This window comes from Oncorhynchus clarkii, chromosome 7, assembly GCF_045791955.1.
Source record: "Oncorhynchus clarkii lewisi isolate Uvic-CL-2024 chromosome 7, UVic_Ocla_1.0, whole genome shotgun sequence".
Taxonomy (NCBI): Eukaryota; Metazoa; Chordata; class Actinopteri; order Salmoniformes; family Salmonidae; genus Oncorhynchus; species Oncorhynchus clarkii.
In genome coordinates this window covers 44036413-44054064 of record NC_092153.1, presented here as the reverse complement: position 1 = coordinate 44054064, position 17652 = coordinate 44036413, and the positions used below count along the sequence as shown (strand labels likewise).

At 46.9% G+C, this 17652-nt stretch overlaps 1 protein-coding gene across 2 annotated transcripts in view; it reads right to left on the bottom strand.

Moving 5' to 3' along the window:
- Positions 1-17652, bottom strand: part of LOC139413349 (FERM domain-containing protein 4B-like) — a 39634-nt gene that overhangs the window by 2801 nt on the left and 19181 nt on the right. For both annotated transcript variants that reach the window (XM_071160607.1, XM_071160606.1), the window contains exons 8-22: positions 13751-13834; positions 12770-12835; positions 12211-12268; positions 11376-11462; positions 5584-5660; positions 4735-4873; positions 3963-4104; positions 3694-3824; positions 3483-3599; positions 3086-3314; positions 2772-2828; positions 2490-2637; positions 1698-1862; positions 743-1473; positions 373-523 (exon numbers count right to left, since the gene is read on the bottom strand). In XM_071160607.1, the coding sequence (XP_071016708.1) occupies positions 373-523; positions 743-1473; positions 1698-1862; positions 2490-2637; positions 2772-2828; positions 3086-3314; positions 3483-3599; positions 3694-3824; positions 3963-4104; positions 4735-4873; positions 5584-5660; positions 11376-11462; positions 12211-12268; positions 12770-12835; positions 13751-13834 (2382 nt within the window). The remainder of the gene's footprint in view (positions 1-372; positions 524-742; positions 1474-1697; positions 1863-2489; positions 2638-2771; positions 2829-3085; positions 3315-3482; positions 3600-3693; positions 3825-3962; positions 4105-4734; positions 4874-5583; positions 5661-11375; positions 11463-12210; positions 12269-12769; positions 12836-13750; positions 13835-17652) is intronic.

Genomic DNA, 17652 nt, shown 5'->3' with positions numbered 1-17652 from the left:
TGAAGAGAGCAGTCCAGTGGACAGTTAAAGCAGGAGAGGAACCACCATTCGTAATCCCAGTAAGAGGAAGAGCTGACTATTGGCTGCACAGACAGACGCTATATGCTATAATCCAATCCAAGCAGTCATGCTAATTGGCTTGTGACTGAGGGAGCACCAACTATCAAAGGGTATTTGTAAACGTCTGGGACATATCGTGGTCAAGTAAGGGAGCCTAATGTCGGCCACAATGGTGTGTGACTGATAAACCAAATAGAAGCTTAATTTTTTTCCAGCAAGCATCCATTCAACATAATGACACAGTATTGATTCTCAGGACCATGGGTTAAGTATCTAATTAGGTAAGAAGCTGAAATGGGGCCAGGAGCTCACCTGCTGTAGGCGGGTTGGTGAGCTGTGCCGTAATGTGCTGTGCCATAGGAGGGGTAATGCTGCTGCACCGGCAGGGGCATGTCGTACTCTACCATACCGCCACGTAGGTGACCGGGCCGGCCTCCTGCTGTAGAGGACTGATGAGACGAGACTGGAACAGAAAGGGGAAGAAAGTAGCGTTAGAACAGGATGACAGGGCTCTGAGATATAGAGCGCTAACGAGTGACTGAACGTTAGCGTTTGTCGACATGCTCGAACGCAGAGTTGGGCGTTTTGCGCCGCTCATACAAGTGAAACCAAATAATTGCCTTTGACTAACAGACTGGATGCGAGTGATGTGAGAGGAGAGACTTTGGCATGCTGTCTGTACCTGAGGAGTAGGGCATGGTCTGGTAGCCAAGGCTCTGCTGGGAACCCCTCTGATTGTAGTCATAGGCCTGTGGCTGCTTGTGGCTTGCGTTGCGGTGATACCAGCCTCTCAGGTGCTCCTCCACCAGTGCCTTCTGGATGTTCCTGGTCACGTGTTCCGTCCTGGGCGGAGCATGGCGGTTCCTGGGCGGCCTCAGCGTGGCGTAGGGATTCTGGGCCATACTGTCCGTCTCGTCGTCACCATAGCGACTGCTGTACGCATCATGTCTGTGGTAGGCCGGCGCGGCGTTGTAGGAGGGGTGGATGTTGTAATGACCCTCCAACTCGTTGTGGTACATGTAGACGCCGTTAGAGTAGGGGTCTGGCTCTGGGTAGCTGGGGTAGCCCGTCACGTAGTAGGCCGTGGTGGTGGGTCGTGGTGCCCGGGGGGGCTGGTATGTGTTGTAGCGGGCGTCAGTCTGTGCCAGGTTGGGCATGCTGCCCGAGTTGGCATAGACGTTGCTCTTCCTGCCCCGACGTCGGTCCCTGGGTCGGTGGGTATGGTTCCCGGGCGCCGAGTACTCCACGCTGGACTGGCTGGTGTAGGATGAGCCGTCGTCCAGGAACTCCGTGCTGTTGCTGCGGCGTGGCAAGACGGACACGGGCGCCTGGGGCACGGTCTCGACCAGGAACTGAGACTGGGACTCCAGACTGCCACTCCGCTGGCGGAAATGCTGAGGGCCGTCCTCCGACCTGGGAATAAACACCATTAGAATAGGATCCTCGGCCCTTTTCATATCAAATAAATATGGAAAACTATGTTACATCGGGTTACAATACATTGTACAGAAAACAACACTAGACTGGAGGTTAGTCTAATTGGGGCTCATGGCTGGTGCCAAGACAGATGTTGATGTGAACATCAGGAGGCAGCTGTGTATGCGAGGCGTGTAATGGGACATGGACGCCTGGCCTACCTGATCTGGGTACTGCTGTAGGCATTGCGGGTGAGGAGTGGAGTCGGAGGCATGCTGCGTGCGTCACGTGGCTGTCTGGAGGCAGGCTTGTAAGGGCTGATGTGGCTTGATAAGGCGTCCGCGTGATTGTAGTGGAACGGTTCCCGGACTTCACCATCATGTAATCTGAAGCACACAAGAACAATGCTTTTTCATAGACTTGACGTCCTCAGGGTGAAGCTTTTATCGTGGTGACACAACCTCTGCGTCTCTACTCAAAACAGAAAAACGTGCCGCGGTTTCAGTCAAAACCTTCCCCTGGGTGACAGTCATTTCAGAGCTCATTGATCTTTCTCTTCATGGAACAGTAAACAAATAACATTACAAAAATGGTAGCTGTATGAAACCTACATGAACCACTGAATTCTGCTCTCCTCTCCCAACAGCACATCATCCATGTCATTTGGTAAATGTTCACACAGTGAGCGAATACATTCAAATTCTGAACGTTTCCGGTCTGCTTTTTCCCCCCTCCTTGGGATTGTGGTCTGTTCCTTAGCTTACTGCCGTCTATTTTTAAAAGTGGAGCGCGTTTGGGCTGATAAGAGGAGATTGTGGTGGGCAGTAGGAGAGGCGGCGGCGGCTGGTAGGAATGCAGGCGGCCCTCCCTAGTTCTCCTGTACAGGTTTATACTGGCTGCTGCTATGGTTCTCCGGGCCCCAAGAATAACTGAAACACTGAGACTGAATAACAAAACAGCCCAGAGCCAGTAGAGCTGAAGCCACTAGCCAGGCCCGTGCCAAGTGTGCCTACCGGCTGTTGATGCCGAGGTCCTGGAGCTGGTTGTGAGCTGAGGCCCGTCGATCAGACTGGTAGTGGAGACTGAGGGTGTCTGAGTGGTGGGGCCGGGGAGAGTACTGCACCGAGCGGGACCGTTGCCTCTGGTCTCCCAGATCCTCGTCTTAAACACACAGGGGAAGGAACTGTCATTGTCATGGTCTGCTAAGAGCTATGGGGGATGATACAGAGGTTTAGCTAATGTATGCATGCATGTACGCATGAATGAATGAATGATATAACCTCCGCAGCACTCACCATCGTCCAGAGTAAGGCTGTCGGACAGGGAGCTGAGTTCGGCGGGGTTCACATCATCTGAGAAAAGGGGAGAGACTAAGGCTTTAGACGTGCTTGTTTTGGGCATTTCATTAGAAGCCATTAAATAAACAAATCCACATCTGATAAAAATCCATCGCCTGGAGTCTAGTTCCTTTCCGGCTAATACAGACAAGGTGCTTCTGGCAGGAATTCTGATCTCTTTGACCCCTCTATAAGCTACACTCAATATAAACCATGTTATCACTGTGACAGTTTGTGATGTCTGCCGGCTGATATGGCATGGTGTAGGCTACCTGCTATGATTATTGATGCTCTCTGGGTGGGCTTCTTGCCCATCTTGACCCTGTATTCGTTGATCTCGTCCTCAATCTCATGCAGCTTCCCCATGGCGTCTAGGCAGTTCCTCCTCCTCTTCTTCTTCACTGTCTTACATAGCTCAGCCTCGTTGGCCAGTTTCTTCGCCGCCTCCACGATCTTCTGCTGCAGGGCAAACCTGCTCTCCAGGTTCCTCAGGTGGGGATCCTGCCGGACAACACACAGCACAAACTGAATTTTAAACACAGACGTGCAGAACGAAGTCTAAATATATGATTACAACATTTCACTACAATGTCAATCAAGCCTAAGATTTATTAGCAAACATTGTTATGACAGCCAGCGCTGCTCCCATCCTGTGACTGCCACACTAACCGCGTCATAGGGGAAGAGGTCGTCCAGTTTGAAGGCTGTCCCCATGCGCCGACGGACCACGGGGGGCTTCTCGCCCGAGGCTAGAGGGTACTCTTTAGGCAGACTGCCTGTCAGCTCCTGGAGGAACAAAACAACAACAAAAAAACAGAACAAATCAGCTGGGATATAATCTACTTGAAATCAGGACCTTGAGAATGCTAAAGATGCTTACAGCTTCTCGCAGGCAGATCTTCTTGAGCTCCTCCAGTTTCTGAGTCAGAGAGTCCTGCAGATCCTGCCGTTTCTTCTTCAGGTCAGCAACCTTCTTCTTCTGTTCCTCGCTCACCTCAGAGTCTGCTGATCCTGCAACAGGCAGGCATTATATTTAGACCACGATGACCACTAATTTCATCGAATCTAATCCATCACTTGTCTTAAATGGGAGCCAATAAGACAGATAGGTCCATCCAGCGTAGTTGGATTGTTAAGCTTATTGTCTACCTGCTGAGATGAGGGATCCGTTGCTGGCCATGATGAGCTGGTCTTTACTCTCTAAGCTGGACAGCTTACTGATCCTGGGCGCTCTGATCTCGGTCAGGTCCATGGTGATATCATTCAAACTTCTCGCTGTGGCAACTTTGGACTGGAGAGAGAGAGAGAGAGAGAAGATAAAGTCAGTATTTCATCTTAATGATTGTGCCGCGCGATGAGAGACCCGTTTGCATGCTTCTGTTTAGGCTGGGAGCGGAGCTCGGTCTCTCTGTCATTAATCAGCCTCAGCACTATTCCGGGATGAGCACTGGTAGAAGTCCCATCTGCTTCTGGAAGGCAAAAAAAAAACATTGACTGCAGCCACACGCGCACTCATTCACCCCCTCGGAGCAAATCTCATCGCTCACACTCAACTTGGAAACAGCAGTAGTGCACAACAACCTACTAAAATATGCACAATCTAAACAAACACATCCAAAAAGGCCCTTCAGTTGATTCATCAAATAAAACAACAAAGCAACTCAGCATTACTTCAAGAATCCCCATAGCCAAGCTTGGGCTAGTCTAACAATAGTACAACACACATAAGATACTGGGGCAGAGACATGTTAGCAACTGGGAGGAGTTAAAGGTAAAGACAAGCCAGATGTGCATGGTGGAGTGGAGAGATGGTGTGTGGAGATAGATCCGATAGCGTGGCGAGGGTGATGAGGCCTTGAGATAAGGCTAGGAACAGCATAGAGCCTCCAGATGCAGGGGGGAGTGAAGAGAAGACACTCACTTTGCTCTGCTTCCTGTCCAAATAGAACCGGTGCTGACTGATGGCCATCACCCAGATGGTTTTAATCAGAGAGTGGCTGGCATACCACGAGTGGATGACCGATCCGGTCTGCCCGAATGTACGCCTGGACACTGTCCTTCTGTGGATTAACGGAGACAGATAGACACACACATTTTTTAAATCACTCATGTTACTGCTAGGAGTAATTTAATATCTTTAATCCAGACCGGGAATACCTGGATCTCACGTGTGGATACACTTTTAATAACATGGTATGATCGGTGCTGGTATCAGAATCATACACAAATCAGGGATAACAAAAACAATTGCTCGCATAAACTCACTCAACATCCAAATTCATGACTGGTTCCGTAATTCAATACATTCATTCAGGGCGGAGAGATAGAGCAACATTAGGTCAGTTTTGCACCAGTGATTGTTTAATTACAGCCAAACTGGCTAGCAGCACCATGTTAAACCTGTGATCAAGCACTGAGGCTAGAAGTGCTGCAATGTCCCGAGAACACAGACTGCAGCAGTCCTTTAAAACAGGAAGGAAGGCCTTCATTTGTGACTAGCAGGTTGTTGTATTGGAGAGAGAGCTCATTAACACTAGGCTCTGAAAAGGGCTAGAAGCAGCAGACAGACAACTAAGGCTTCGGACACCAGGTGTAATGTTTCCGAAAGGCTAGTATTGGAAATATAAGGAGTGATTTCTGGGTCTAGTCCAGTAGGCACAAAACGTTTTGAGGCACTTCAGCAACCTGTCCAATAACATTTTTTTGCCATGTCAGGCCCAACAGAACATGACCCAGGATCGATCGATGTATCCAGTATCGGTTTTCTCACCTGTGAGGGTCGTTCACCTCAACTGCAAATTTCTTCTCACGGAAATACAAATTATCGAGCTGCTTCCACTGAAACAACTGCAGACAGAGAGAAAACAGGACACACAACTTAGTACATAGTATACGGGACCATGCCTTGTTTGAGTGAGAGCAGACCTACAAAGAGACGTGGTTTGATACATCGCTGTATGAAAACAAACATTTACATCCTTATTCATTCCAAACTGCTTGAGGCGTCCAATGTGTGTACCATCAAAACACAAAGAAAACGCCACAAGCATGGAAAAACACTCTAGCGTTGTCCCAGACACACCAGCCTCTCTCTTGGCACTTCGTTAAATTCCAGTGAACTTGCAACATTAACAGCAGCAGCTGTGAACAGAGTGGCTGTCAGTCAGGTGGAAGGTCAATTTAGTTACTACTCCGTAATGAAGCCGGCACCGAGAGCAAGACTTGCCTAGCTGAAAACTAAGCCTCTCATTTCATTCTGCCTGAAGGGAGAGCGCTGAAAACAGGGCAAGGAGGAGTGCACTTCAGTCAGGGTGAAACATCTGCTTACAGTGAAAAACGGGATTTCTTTAGAGACTTGGATCTCTCATGTCATGTGAGAAACAGAGAATCCACCACTAACACCAGAATCCGGGGGTGTAGATTTACGGCAGAGGGTCTTAATAAACAATTCTCTACCAGGTACCGGCGAGCCAGGCAGACAGTCAGAGCTCTAAATAATAGAACACATTATCCTGGACTACAGAGGCATATGGGTAATATATCATAGACTACCTACAGTCCTCAGCGAGAAATCGAAATCATCTCACAAGAAGCCCAGCCCATGACACTGTACTTTGTAGCATACATCGCAGTGTATATTGGCTATTCTTTCACTCATCTCTGATCTGAAAACTGCTCTTAGTACATTTTTTAAATGACACCACAACAGCAACCATTTTTTATTTATTTTTTAAAACAGGTTCTACATGTTGCCAGTATACTGTCAGTCTGGTTTAAAATGGTGGATTACACAGCACGTTAACATACAGTTACTAACAGGTAACCCAAAAAAACAGAAAGACAACAAAATAACTGAATATATCCTAAACTACCTAGTCAGGTAAATGGAAGGCTTACCAAAGCAGGTTTTAGTGCTAAATCCCTGGTGAATTATCAGGGTGCTGTTGAACCCTCTGGCTGTTTCCCACAGGGCTAGAGACTTCTTTGAACAATACGCTCTTGTCTGTTCTCAGGCAGCCAGAAAGGTGTTGGAAGAGTTTCAGCTGAGCAGGCTCCACCCCTCTCCCCCCACTTCCTCTGACATCACAGACACCTCACCCAGCTTGCACCTCTCTCTAATTCTCTCTGTGTTACTCACTCACTTCCTCTTCAGTCAAACCTGATGAACAGGTTGTGTACAGTGCACACAGAAAGGTATTCTACCTCATCTTCTGAGAACTGACCGCTGTTACCCTCTTTCAGTCTGCTTCAGTTCCGTTTATCCACAGATCTTAGATTAGCCTTCTAGTCATACCTGACCTCTAGCACCTTCATTACCCTCTGTGATGTTGTTCTATATACCTTGCCAACCCCTGTTGTTTGGAGTGCCATCAACTCCAGCCTCCAAATGCTCCCACAAGGCAAATATGTCAGGAATCTACTACTTTGGTCTAATCATTAATAGCAGGTTCCTCCCTCACCTCGCTGTGACTACAGGACAGCGCTCGGTCAGTTCTTCGAATCAGGCCCTACCTGACAATGAAGAATCTCTCATTACACCTCTAAAGCCAGTTACTTAAACCAGCAAACCAAACTACCACAAGGTTGTCTTCAAATAAAAAATGTAACAAACTCTGCAACTGACAAAACAAATGCTGTAGCCAATAACAAACATTTAGTATATTAGGTAGCAATGTTTCACAAGATAATAGTTCAGACTTCAAGACTTTAGCCCCCCCCCCCAAAAAAAAGCAAAAAGGCAGTAGTTTATGATTTACAGTCTGTAAAGAGAAGCATCTCCAGAGATCCGGAGTAGTAAAGTCAACCAGTTTCTCCATTGCTGCTCCAGATGATACTGCAAGCCTAGCCTAATCAATTAGATTCCTAGTCTCACCGTGCCGTGGATTGGGAGCATGGTAATTACTGAACAATGAGAACCAGCAGCCTCCATACTTCCCACAGGCTCATCTTCAATTCACAAACCCCCTGGCCACTTATTACTCAATTACTAGTAGAGCACATTCAGAAAAGACACAGATAAGTCATGTTTACGTAACAAGGTCATTCGATAATTTCAACACACACATTTAATAGGTGCTCAAGTGTGGACGATGGTAGTGACTGCCAAAATATGTCAAAAATGTGACACCTCAAACTCTGATTACAAGACCACACCGTCTAGACAGAGAACAGTCCAAGACAGTGCTGCGAACAGCCTTCAAACCACCACCAAAACACGAGGTGGAGAGACGCCGTTCAGTCATCTGGAGTACAGAACAGTAGGTCCCCCATCTCGGTCTTATTTCAGTTGTTACACTTCTCATTAAAGGCAGAGTACATGCCAAAAAGCATGTGGTCATAGATAGTCCCAGAACTTTCTGATCCAGACCCAACCCGGAACCCACAACAACCTCCCCAGACCACCCCCCAGGGCTTTGTGACTTGAAAGAGTCATTTCTGAGGATACATTTTTTTATAAATGATTGTGTGTCAAAGGCCGTGACTCGCACCCCTATGCAGGATGCGTACGGCCACACCCTTCTCATGCCATGTCACATGGCTGGCTGGTAACACGGAACATTTCCACCAGAAGCATGACGGGAGAGATTGCTACAGTCGACTAGACTCCACAAACACGCATTAAGGCTATGACTTTAACCCAATATATACTAGGGTTAAAGTGGCTTGTATGGAATGGATTTGTATGGTCCACTGCCACAGCTGGCATTCGATTTTAACACCCTTTTAAATATTTGAGCAGTCGTTTACTGTTCCAAGACCAAAATGTATGGTCTGTCATATGATCATTACCCGAAATAATTTCATCCTTACTGAGCTGTGCTTACATTGGTTGATCATGTATCTGGACCTGCAAGTGATTTTTTTTTTATAAAAAAAAGAAGAAAAGAACAGTGTCAAATGACTTGCGGAGAAGGGTAAGATGGACTGAAACGCATACAGAGAGAGACAGCGAGTGAAAAAGAGCTCATGAATGATTCAAGCCTGTATGAATCAAGCTGGGCTCTAAAAGCGCTCTACATCACGGATGCTTGCTCCTCTGACCATCTTAGAAATCCCTTTTCATTTATAGTACAGCTTTTGTATAAAACGTGGTGCTCTAGCATACATTTGATTCTCCTGCATGGTCTTCAGTCCTCTACCCATTCAAATGCAAACTTCCCTTCTTCCATAGTCGTGGTATGCTTGAACACGCAGTTCAATAGACAGACTATCAGAATGACATGTTGGCTACTATTGACATTTTGGGAGAATCCTTACTAGTCCTTTTAACCCCAGCAGGCACGGATAGAGAGTTGTGGTTCATCCCATTCATGACGTTGTGATGAAACTGACATCCATGAGGAGGAGGATAATGAGAGGTTGAGCTACAGTAATTTCTTTCAGCGCATGTCACTGAACTCTGGGAGAACCTCAATTAAAAGCCTTTTCATCCCGATGCCCCACGATTTCTCAGGGGACGAGTGGAGTGCAGAAGTGGGCTCCTCCTCCTGCAGCTCCCCCTCACAAGCCCCTCCCAGCCTCCCAAGCGTCTCTCAGCCCCCCTGCCAAGGTGATTGTGTTTTATTACTTGATCAATTGTTTGCTCTCCAAGAGACAAAACACACACACAATGACAGGCGGCTTTGCATAATGAGCCCAGCATGCTGGGAGAAGGGCAGAGGGGGGCTGCGCTGAATACAAAGGCCGCCAGCCTCAACAGGACGCACTATCAATATTATACTAGATGACAGGCCCTTCTAGAACAGCAGCTAGAGTTGGGTACTTAACAACAACAAAAAAGCATGTACAATTTTTAAAAGTCCACCCTTTCACCAGGGGACTGCTGAGGAGGAGTTTTGGCATGAATGCCCCCTCCCTTTATGGTCAGTGGGTTGGGTTGGTCTGGTCTGGCTGGTGCATGGTTCTCTCTCAGAGCAGAGCGCCCCTCACAGAGACAGCCCAGGCTGGCTTGGTGCCAGCTCCAGAGCCCTGCCTGCCTGCTCCCCATGGCGCGCCATAATTACACCTTCCACTGGGAGGGCTGCTGGGAAAGGAGCTGCGATACGCTGGGTTTAATAAGTGGGACATGTCCATTAATGCCTTGGCATTCGCTGCAACAGCACATCCAGCTGTGCCAACAGGTATCCAACACGGAACAGGTAAGACACATACTAGTCACGAAGCTGGCCGATTAAACACACAAGACAAAACGTGCATAGAAAGTAACATAGTCCCCTGAAAATAGAGTGGGTGAGAAGTAGGGCTGGGAATGGCCAGGGACCTGACGATGTGATATTATCACCATTCTTAGGTGCCGATACTATATGTATTGAGATTCTATATGGATTGTGATTCGATACTGTGATTTTATTGCAATTCAATGTTTCAAATACATTGCTCACCATATGTCTGCTACAGAGGGACAAGAGAAAACAAGTTTTGATCAGTCATGGAAATCAAAAGTGCTGAAAATAAATACTGGACTTTTGCTGCAGGTACTAACGCAAAAATAATATTGCGTTATGTAATTATCGATCTCCCCCCCCTCACGAGTGAGCAGAGGATGTTTAGAGAGATAATGAGAAGACAATCTTTTTTTCAAAAGTAGCATTTTCTATATTTAAAAAGGCCAAAACTGTAACTTTGTTTCATATTTGTAATCAGTCGTAGTTATTAACATTACACCCTAAATGAGGAATCTTATCTTTCCCTTTCAAGACAATTTGATACGCATCTACATACACGGGCTCTGATACGTTATAGTTTGAAATGATTCGGTGTGAATCAGTTTGATTAGAGGAATGATTCGGCGCGATACGATTCCAGGCACTAACATTTGTTGCATAAACACATTGATTTTCCATTCTAAATGAAAACCTGCTGCTGATGGAGCTCATGAGCTGGGCCTCTCTGAACGCAATCTGTCTGAGCCAACAACAAAAGCGTGTGGGTAAATGATGTCTATGGCGTATGTAGGCACCGGAGCTGAGCCGTAAGGTAAACTGGGCCTCTACAACCCCATTATCAGTTAGAGAAGGAGGGAGACATATCCTTTTGAGCATGGTGAAGTTATTCATTACACTTTGGATGGTGTATCAATACAACCAATCACTATACAGGCATCCATCCTAACTCAGAGAGAGAGGAGAGGAAGAAAACCGCTCAGGGATTTCACCATGAGGCCAATAGTGACTAAAAACAGTTACAGAGTGTAATGGCTGTGATAGGAGAAAACTGAGGATGGATAAACATTGTAGTTACTCCATAAAACTAACCTGATTTTTCACCTAGTCGGCTCGGGTTTCGAACTAGCAACCTTCAGGTTACTGGCCCAACGCACTAACTGCTAAGCTACCTGCCGCCGCTACCTGCCACCCCCACGTTGATAACACAATTTCACCTCCCTTTCCTCCCTCTCTTTTTCCACTTTTCCATGACACTGGCCAAGAACAAGCTTTTTGTTGCTGTCATTTACAGTTTGGTGGCTTATTAACCAGAGGAGTGGGGGTGGGTGTTGAGTTAGAGCATAGGAATGACAAAAGGAACAAAAGCCACAAGACATACAAAGGGAGGCCAACCTACCTTCCGAGGTTTCAACTTGTCCTGTAAATCGTACTGTCCGATGCCTTTATAGCTGACTCCCAGCCACCACGGTAGGCCCTGCTTGTCCTGTTGAGAAGGCGAGGCACACCACTCATTAAGAGCTGCTTCAGTGGTACAGTTTTAAACTAAGGGCCATTACTGTGGCAATTACCCCATTAGGCTAGCAGCACAAGGGAAGATCAAATACATTGAAGCAGCCCTAAAAATCCACAGCATGAGGGAGTCATTTTAACACCAGCGTTTGATGTGCTCAGACACCCTGCTTTAATGAGTGAGTTGGGAGGGAGCTGGGGCTCTGGGAGAGAGAGGGATCACTCAGTCATCAGTTAACTAAGCATGCGGCCGGAGCAAACACCCAGCTTAAGTCCCCAATCAGCCTCCAGAGGGAAAATGGCTGTATTTCGATGAGAAATAACTACTTCTTAATAGGGTTGTCACAACACCAGTATCGCGATACTCAGAGGTATCGTGGCAAGGAAACCAAACATGAAGCGGACTGAATTTCTTGAGTAAAACAGCCATAACGAAACAAGCAGCCTTATGTTGTCATCAGAATCACATGTTTTTCTCCCCAAAGCTATAGCACACAATATTTTCCATACAGTAGGTTTCTTAAAAGGACCAAAGAGTTCAGCCTGCTTTGTGTTTTCCTTTTTTCCATGGAAAATCAGGTATTGTAGTATCGCGATACTGGTATCGTGACAACTCTACTTCTTAATCTCAAACAGTGTTAGTCAGATGGGAACGCAAACATGAACACAACAGTACAGATATTGGATGCCTTCTACTGTTTGATACAGGGTGCAGCTCTTACCTTTACTGGATAATAATGGACTCCATATGTAGGGAGGGACTCAACTAAGGCCAAATACCTTCAAAACAGAGGGAGACACGTTAGCAGTAATTCAGGCAGTTACACTTCATCGATGTCCGTGAGCGGCCATTGCACAGAGGTTAGAATGGGCTTTAAGCCCCAGTCATTTACCAGACTGTCATTTACAGTGGCAGAGCCATCGATTTCTGTACATGGCCTTGACAGAGAGAGGGGCAGTCCACTGATCAACTCAAATCATACACCCCGGGTTGTGGATGACCTCGCTAGGCTAATCTCTCCCAGGTAAAACAAAGCAGACCACTGCCACACGCTTCTGTCTGCCCACAGTAAGAGCTAGCTGTTCCCTAATTAAATGACACATTCTGGTAGCGCAACAGCAATCCCCTTTAAACAACAACACCCAGGAGTAGCCTGTACAGAGGGAGCTGCGGAGGGAGCAGTCCTGATGAACGTGCTGGACTAGAGGTGCACAGCAGCTCATTTCCTTCATGCACTTGACCCAGATGAACATAAAATGACAATTCATTACGTTACTTACTGCACAATGGCTTGCCCTCTGCTGAGGCCCTTCAGGTTCTCGTGGCACTCAATCACTCGGTCTTCACTGTAACAGATAAATAAAAGCTGTAATGATTCATCCATCGCCGATTGTAACATCCCCAAACTGAGGGATGTGGTGAGACAGTCCTTCCCTGACACACATTCTGCCTGTTCATGCAGACAATTCTGGCTGGCCTACGGACCTGGCCAGCCAATGGATCTCATCTCCCTCTCAGCTCCCACACACATCCCATCTCGTTCCCACTGCAATCATCCCCCTTAACAGCATGGATTGATTCAGAGGGGTTGGGTTAAATGCGGAACACACATTTTGGTTGAATGCATTCAGTTGTGCTAAATATCCCGTTTCCCTTTCCTTAACAGTATGGAGGGATTGCAGCGCGTGCGCACACTCACACACAACCCTGTAATTCCAATCTGCCCATTGATCTAACTCCAGCTGCTGTTCATCAGTGAGCAGAGCTGCAGCCTCAGATGACCGCTGAGGCAGAAGACACGGCAGCATGCACTCAAGACACTGGCACAGAGACACGGGAGCTCTAAAACAGTGCCTGGCCTCCTCCTCCTCCCTCCCTCCCTCTCCAGCCTAGCTCCCATGAGGACATGATGAAGTCAGCACCTCCCTAGCTGTGCAGGGTGCACTCAGAGTAGAGCCACTGGCCAGCCAGTCTAATTAACAGAGCACTAATGAATACAGCCCATCTGAGATAAACAGGCTGCTGGTACCAGGCAGAACACTGGGTGCACATCCACCCTCATCTGCATGGGAAAATAATTGCTTTGTGCATCCAGGTGTTAGCTACAATTAAAAACCCTTTGATGGGGATGGGAATGTGGTGGGGGATGGGTGGTATCGACAGGGCGGCGGTCTGGTATCTATGGGACTGTGTGTAATCCACTTGGATTAATTCCCCCTGTGCATTTGTGGTTAAAGTGCTTCTAATGTGGCACTGCTTACCAGTAAGCCAGGGAGGGGTGCTCTCTCAGGACTCTGGTGGGTAGAACTGGTAGCTTATTCAGGTCCGATCTGGAGCTTTCAACACTGGAAGCACACGGATTGTACAAATGATTAACAGAGTTTGTTCACAAGAACATCATTGTAACAGTTGTTTTGACTTAAAAAAGGGGCATTTAATCATCAATAGGAAAAAAAATGCTCATCCAGAAGTGGCACTCCTAGTGGCCGGGGAATTGAATGCAGTTATATATATCATTACGTTATATAACTGCATTCAATTAAACCTCTAGACCACCTTTACTCCACACACAGAGACGTGCACAAAGCTCTTCCTTGCCCTCCATTTGGAAAATATATTTTTATTTTTGGAGAACTTTTTACCCCTTTTTTTCCCCTCCTCAATTTCGTGATATCCAATTGGTAGTTAGTCTTGTTCCATCGCTGCAACTTCCGTACAGATTCGGGAGAGGCAAAAGGCAAAGGTTGAGAGCCATGCATCCTCCGAAACACGACCCCACCAAGCTGCAGTGCTTCTTGACAAACTGCTTGCTTAACCCGGAAGCCAGCCGCACCAATGTGTCAGAAGAAACACCATACAGCTGGCGACCGAAGTCAGCGTGCATGCGCCTAGCCGCCACAAGGAGTCGCTAGAGTGCGATGGGACAATGATACCACAGCCGGCCAAACCCTCCCCTAACCCGGACAAAGCTGGTCCAATTGTGCGCTGCCTCATGAGTCTCCCTGTCGGGGCCGGCTGCGACACAGCTCGGGATCGAACCCGGATCTGTAGTGCCGCCTCTAGCACAGTGATGCAGTGCCTTAGACCGCTGAGCCACACGGTTGAACTATTTGAAAAATCTGACCATAATTCAATCCTGCTGATTCCTGCTTACAAGCAAAAACAAAAGCAGAAAGTGCCAGTGACTCCCTCAATAAGGAAGTGGTCAGATGACGCGGATGCTACAGGACTGTTTTGCTAGCACAGACTGGAAAATGTTCCCGGGATTCATCCAATGGCATTGAGTATACCAATTCAATCACCGGCTTCATCAATAAGTGCATCGTCCGACATCGCGAGCTGCCAGTGACACGAGCCTACCAAAAGGGCTAAAATGGCTTTTATTCTTGCTTTGAGGCAAGCAACACTGAAGCATGAGAACACCAGCTGTTCCGGACGACTGTGTGATCACGCTCTCCGTAGCCGATGTGAGCAAGACCTTTAAACAAGGCCGCAGGGCCAGTCGGATTACAACGATGTGCACTCAGAGCATGAACAGACCAACTGGCAAGTGTCTTCACTGACATTTTCAACCTCTCCATGACCTGTAATACCTACATGTTTCAGGCAGATCACCATAGTCCCTGTAACCAAGAAAGCGAAGGTAACCTGCCTAAATGACTACCGCCCTGTAGCACTCACGTTGGTAGCCATGAAGTGCTTTGAAAGGCTGGTCATGGCTCACATCAACATCCCAGAAACCCTAGACCCACTTCGCATACCGCCCCAACAGATCACGCAATCTCAAATCGCACTCTACACTGCCCTTTCCCACCTGGACAAAAGGAACACCTGTGAGAATGCTGTTACTACAGCGCAGCGTTCAACACCATAGTACCCGCAAAGCTCATCACTAAGCTAAAACACCTTCTGCAACTGGATCCTGGACTTCCTGACTGGCCACTCCCAGGTGTTAAGGGTTAGCAACAACATATGCCACGCTGATCCTCAACACAATGGCCCCTCAGGGGTGCGTGCTTAGTCCCCACCCGTACCCGCTGTTCACCCACGACTGCATGGCCAAGCTCAACTCCAACACCATCATTAAATAGCTGACAACACAACGGTGGTAGGCCTGATCACAGACAACGATGAGACAGCCTATAGGGAGGTCAGAGACCTGACAGTGTGCCAGGACAACAACCTCTCCCTCAACTTGAGCAAGACAAAAAGAGCTGATCATGCATTAAAGTACCAAACACACCCCAATTCACATTGACAGGGCTGTAGTGAAGCGGGTCGAGAGTTAAGTTCTTTGGTGTCCACATCAGCAAACTATCATGGTCCAAACACACCAAGAAAGTTGTGAAGAGGACACAACAATGCCTTTCCCCCCTCGGGAGACTGAAAAGATTTGGCATGGGTCTTCAGATCCTCAAAAAGTTCTACAGCTGCACCATCGAGAGCAACTGCTTGGCATCTGACTGTAAGGTGCTACAGAGGGTAATGCATACAGCCCAGTATATCACTGGGGCCAAGCTTCCTGCCATCAAGGACCTAGATATTAGGCGGTGTCAGAGGAAGGTACAAAAAAAATGTCAAAGACTCCAGTCACCCAAGTCATAGACTGTTCTCTATGCTACCGCACGGCAAACGGTACCAGAGCACCAAGCCTTGGTCAAAAAGGATCCTTAACAGCTTCAACCCCCAAGCCATAAAACTGCTGAACAATTAATCTAATGGCCACCTGGACTATTTGCATTGACACCTCCCCCCTGCTTTTACACAGCTTCTACTCTCGGTTATCTATGCATAGTCACTTTACCCCTACCTACATGTCCAAATTACCTCAACTAACCTGCACATTGACTCAGTACCGGTGCCAGTACCTCCTGTATATAGCCTCATTGTTATTAAGGGCTCGTAAGTAAGCATTTCACGGTAAAGTCAACACGTGTTATATTCGGAGCATGTGAAAAATACAATTTTATCTGATTGTTTTCAGGTCAGGGGGCATTTTAAGGCTCCATAATAGCAACACTGCCAATTGGTCAGAATACATGTTATTATTACACTGTTTTTATACATATGTCATTACTGGCATTACAATGTCTAATTACTAACCTCGATCTCTCTATGATGACTATCTCCGAGTTCAATAAACCCCCATATCCAATAATGACACCAGAACACAGATCATACGAAATATAAATATTCAAGTATTGTATAGAGTTTGGTTGATGCATTTGTGGTTTAACAGAAGAGTTCAATTCCCAAGTCTTACAGCATGAAAGTGATAACTAATAAAAAACGCAAAGGTGCAATGTCTGAACATTTTTCATATTTTTATCAGGCAGGCTATCCCAACAGACTAGGCTTAATATCCACTTATGTCTTGCCAAAGTGCCTCAGTGGAAGCAGATAAGAGCCCTTTTAAGTTAAGAGGGTCTACCTTAAAAGGTAATTCAAATAGTTACATCGTGTCAAGGCCCCTTTAATGTACAGTTGCAGCCAAATACACCATTGCACTTTTTTCCCCTCCCTATTTCTTCTAAAATAAGTTGAACTTTGTCACCACACCTTACATGGATTTGAAGTTCACCATTTTAATTCCTGGGTGCTGTTTAACATGCGACTGGGGTTGTTGTCCTGCTGGAAGACCCAAAACCTTTAACGGAGAGACCGTTTTTGAACACTGTGTTGAACATTGGATTCCAACACCTGATAATCTGCTAATTACATGTAACCTTTATTTAACTAGGCAAGTCAGTTAAAGAACAATTTATATACAATGAAGGCCTACACCGGCCAAACCTTGACGACGCTGGGCCAATTGTGCTCCGCCCTATTGGACTCCCAATCACGGGCGGTTGTGATACATGATGCCTTGCGCACGTTCAAAGCACCCTGGAATGGTTCAAGAAGAAAATGTTGGAGTGGCCAGCGAAAAGTCTAGATCTGAATCACGTCCATAACATATGGCGAGAGCTGAAAACAGCAGTTGGTGGAGGGCACCCAACAAACATTGAAGAACTGGAGCAGTTTGCTGCTGAAGAGTGGGCCAAAATGCCTGTAGAAAGGTGCAGCAAGCTCATTGATGGCTCTAAAAAACATTTGTAGGCAGTTACCTTGGCCCCAGGGGGCCAATTATTTTGTCCATGCCAAAAATACAATTGGTTTTGCT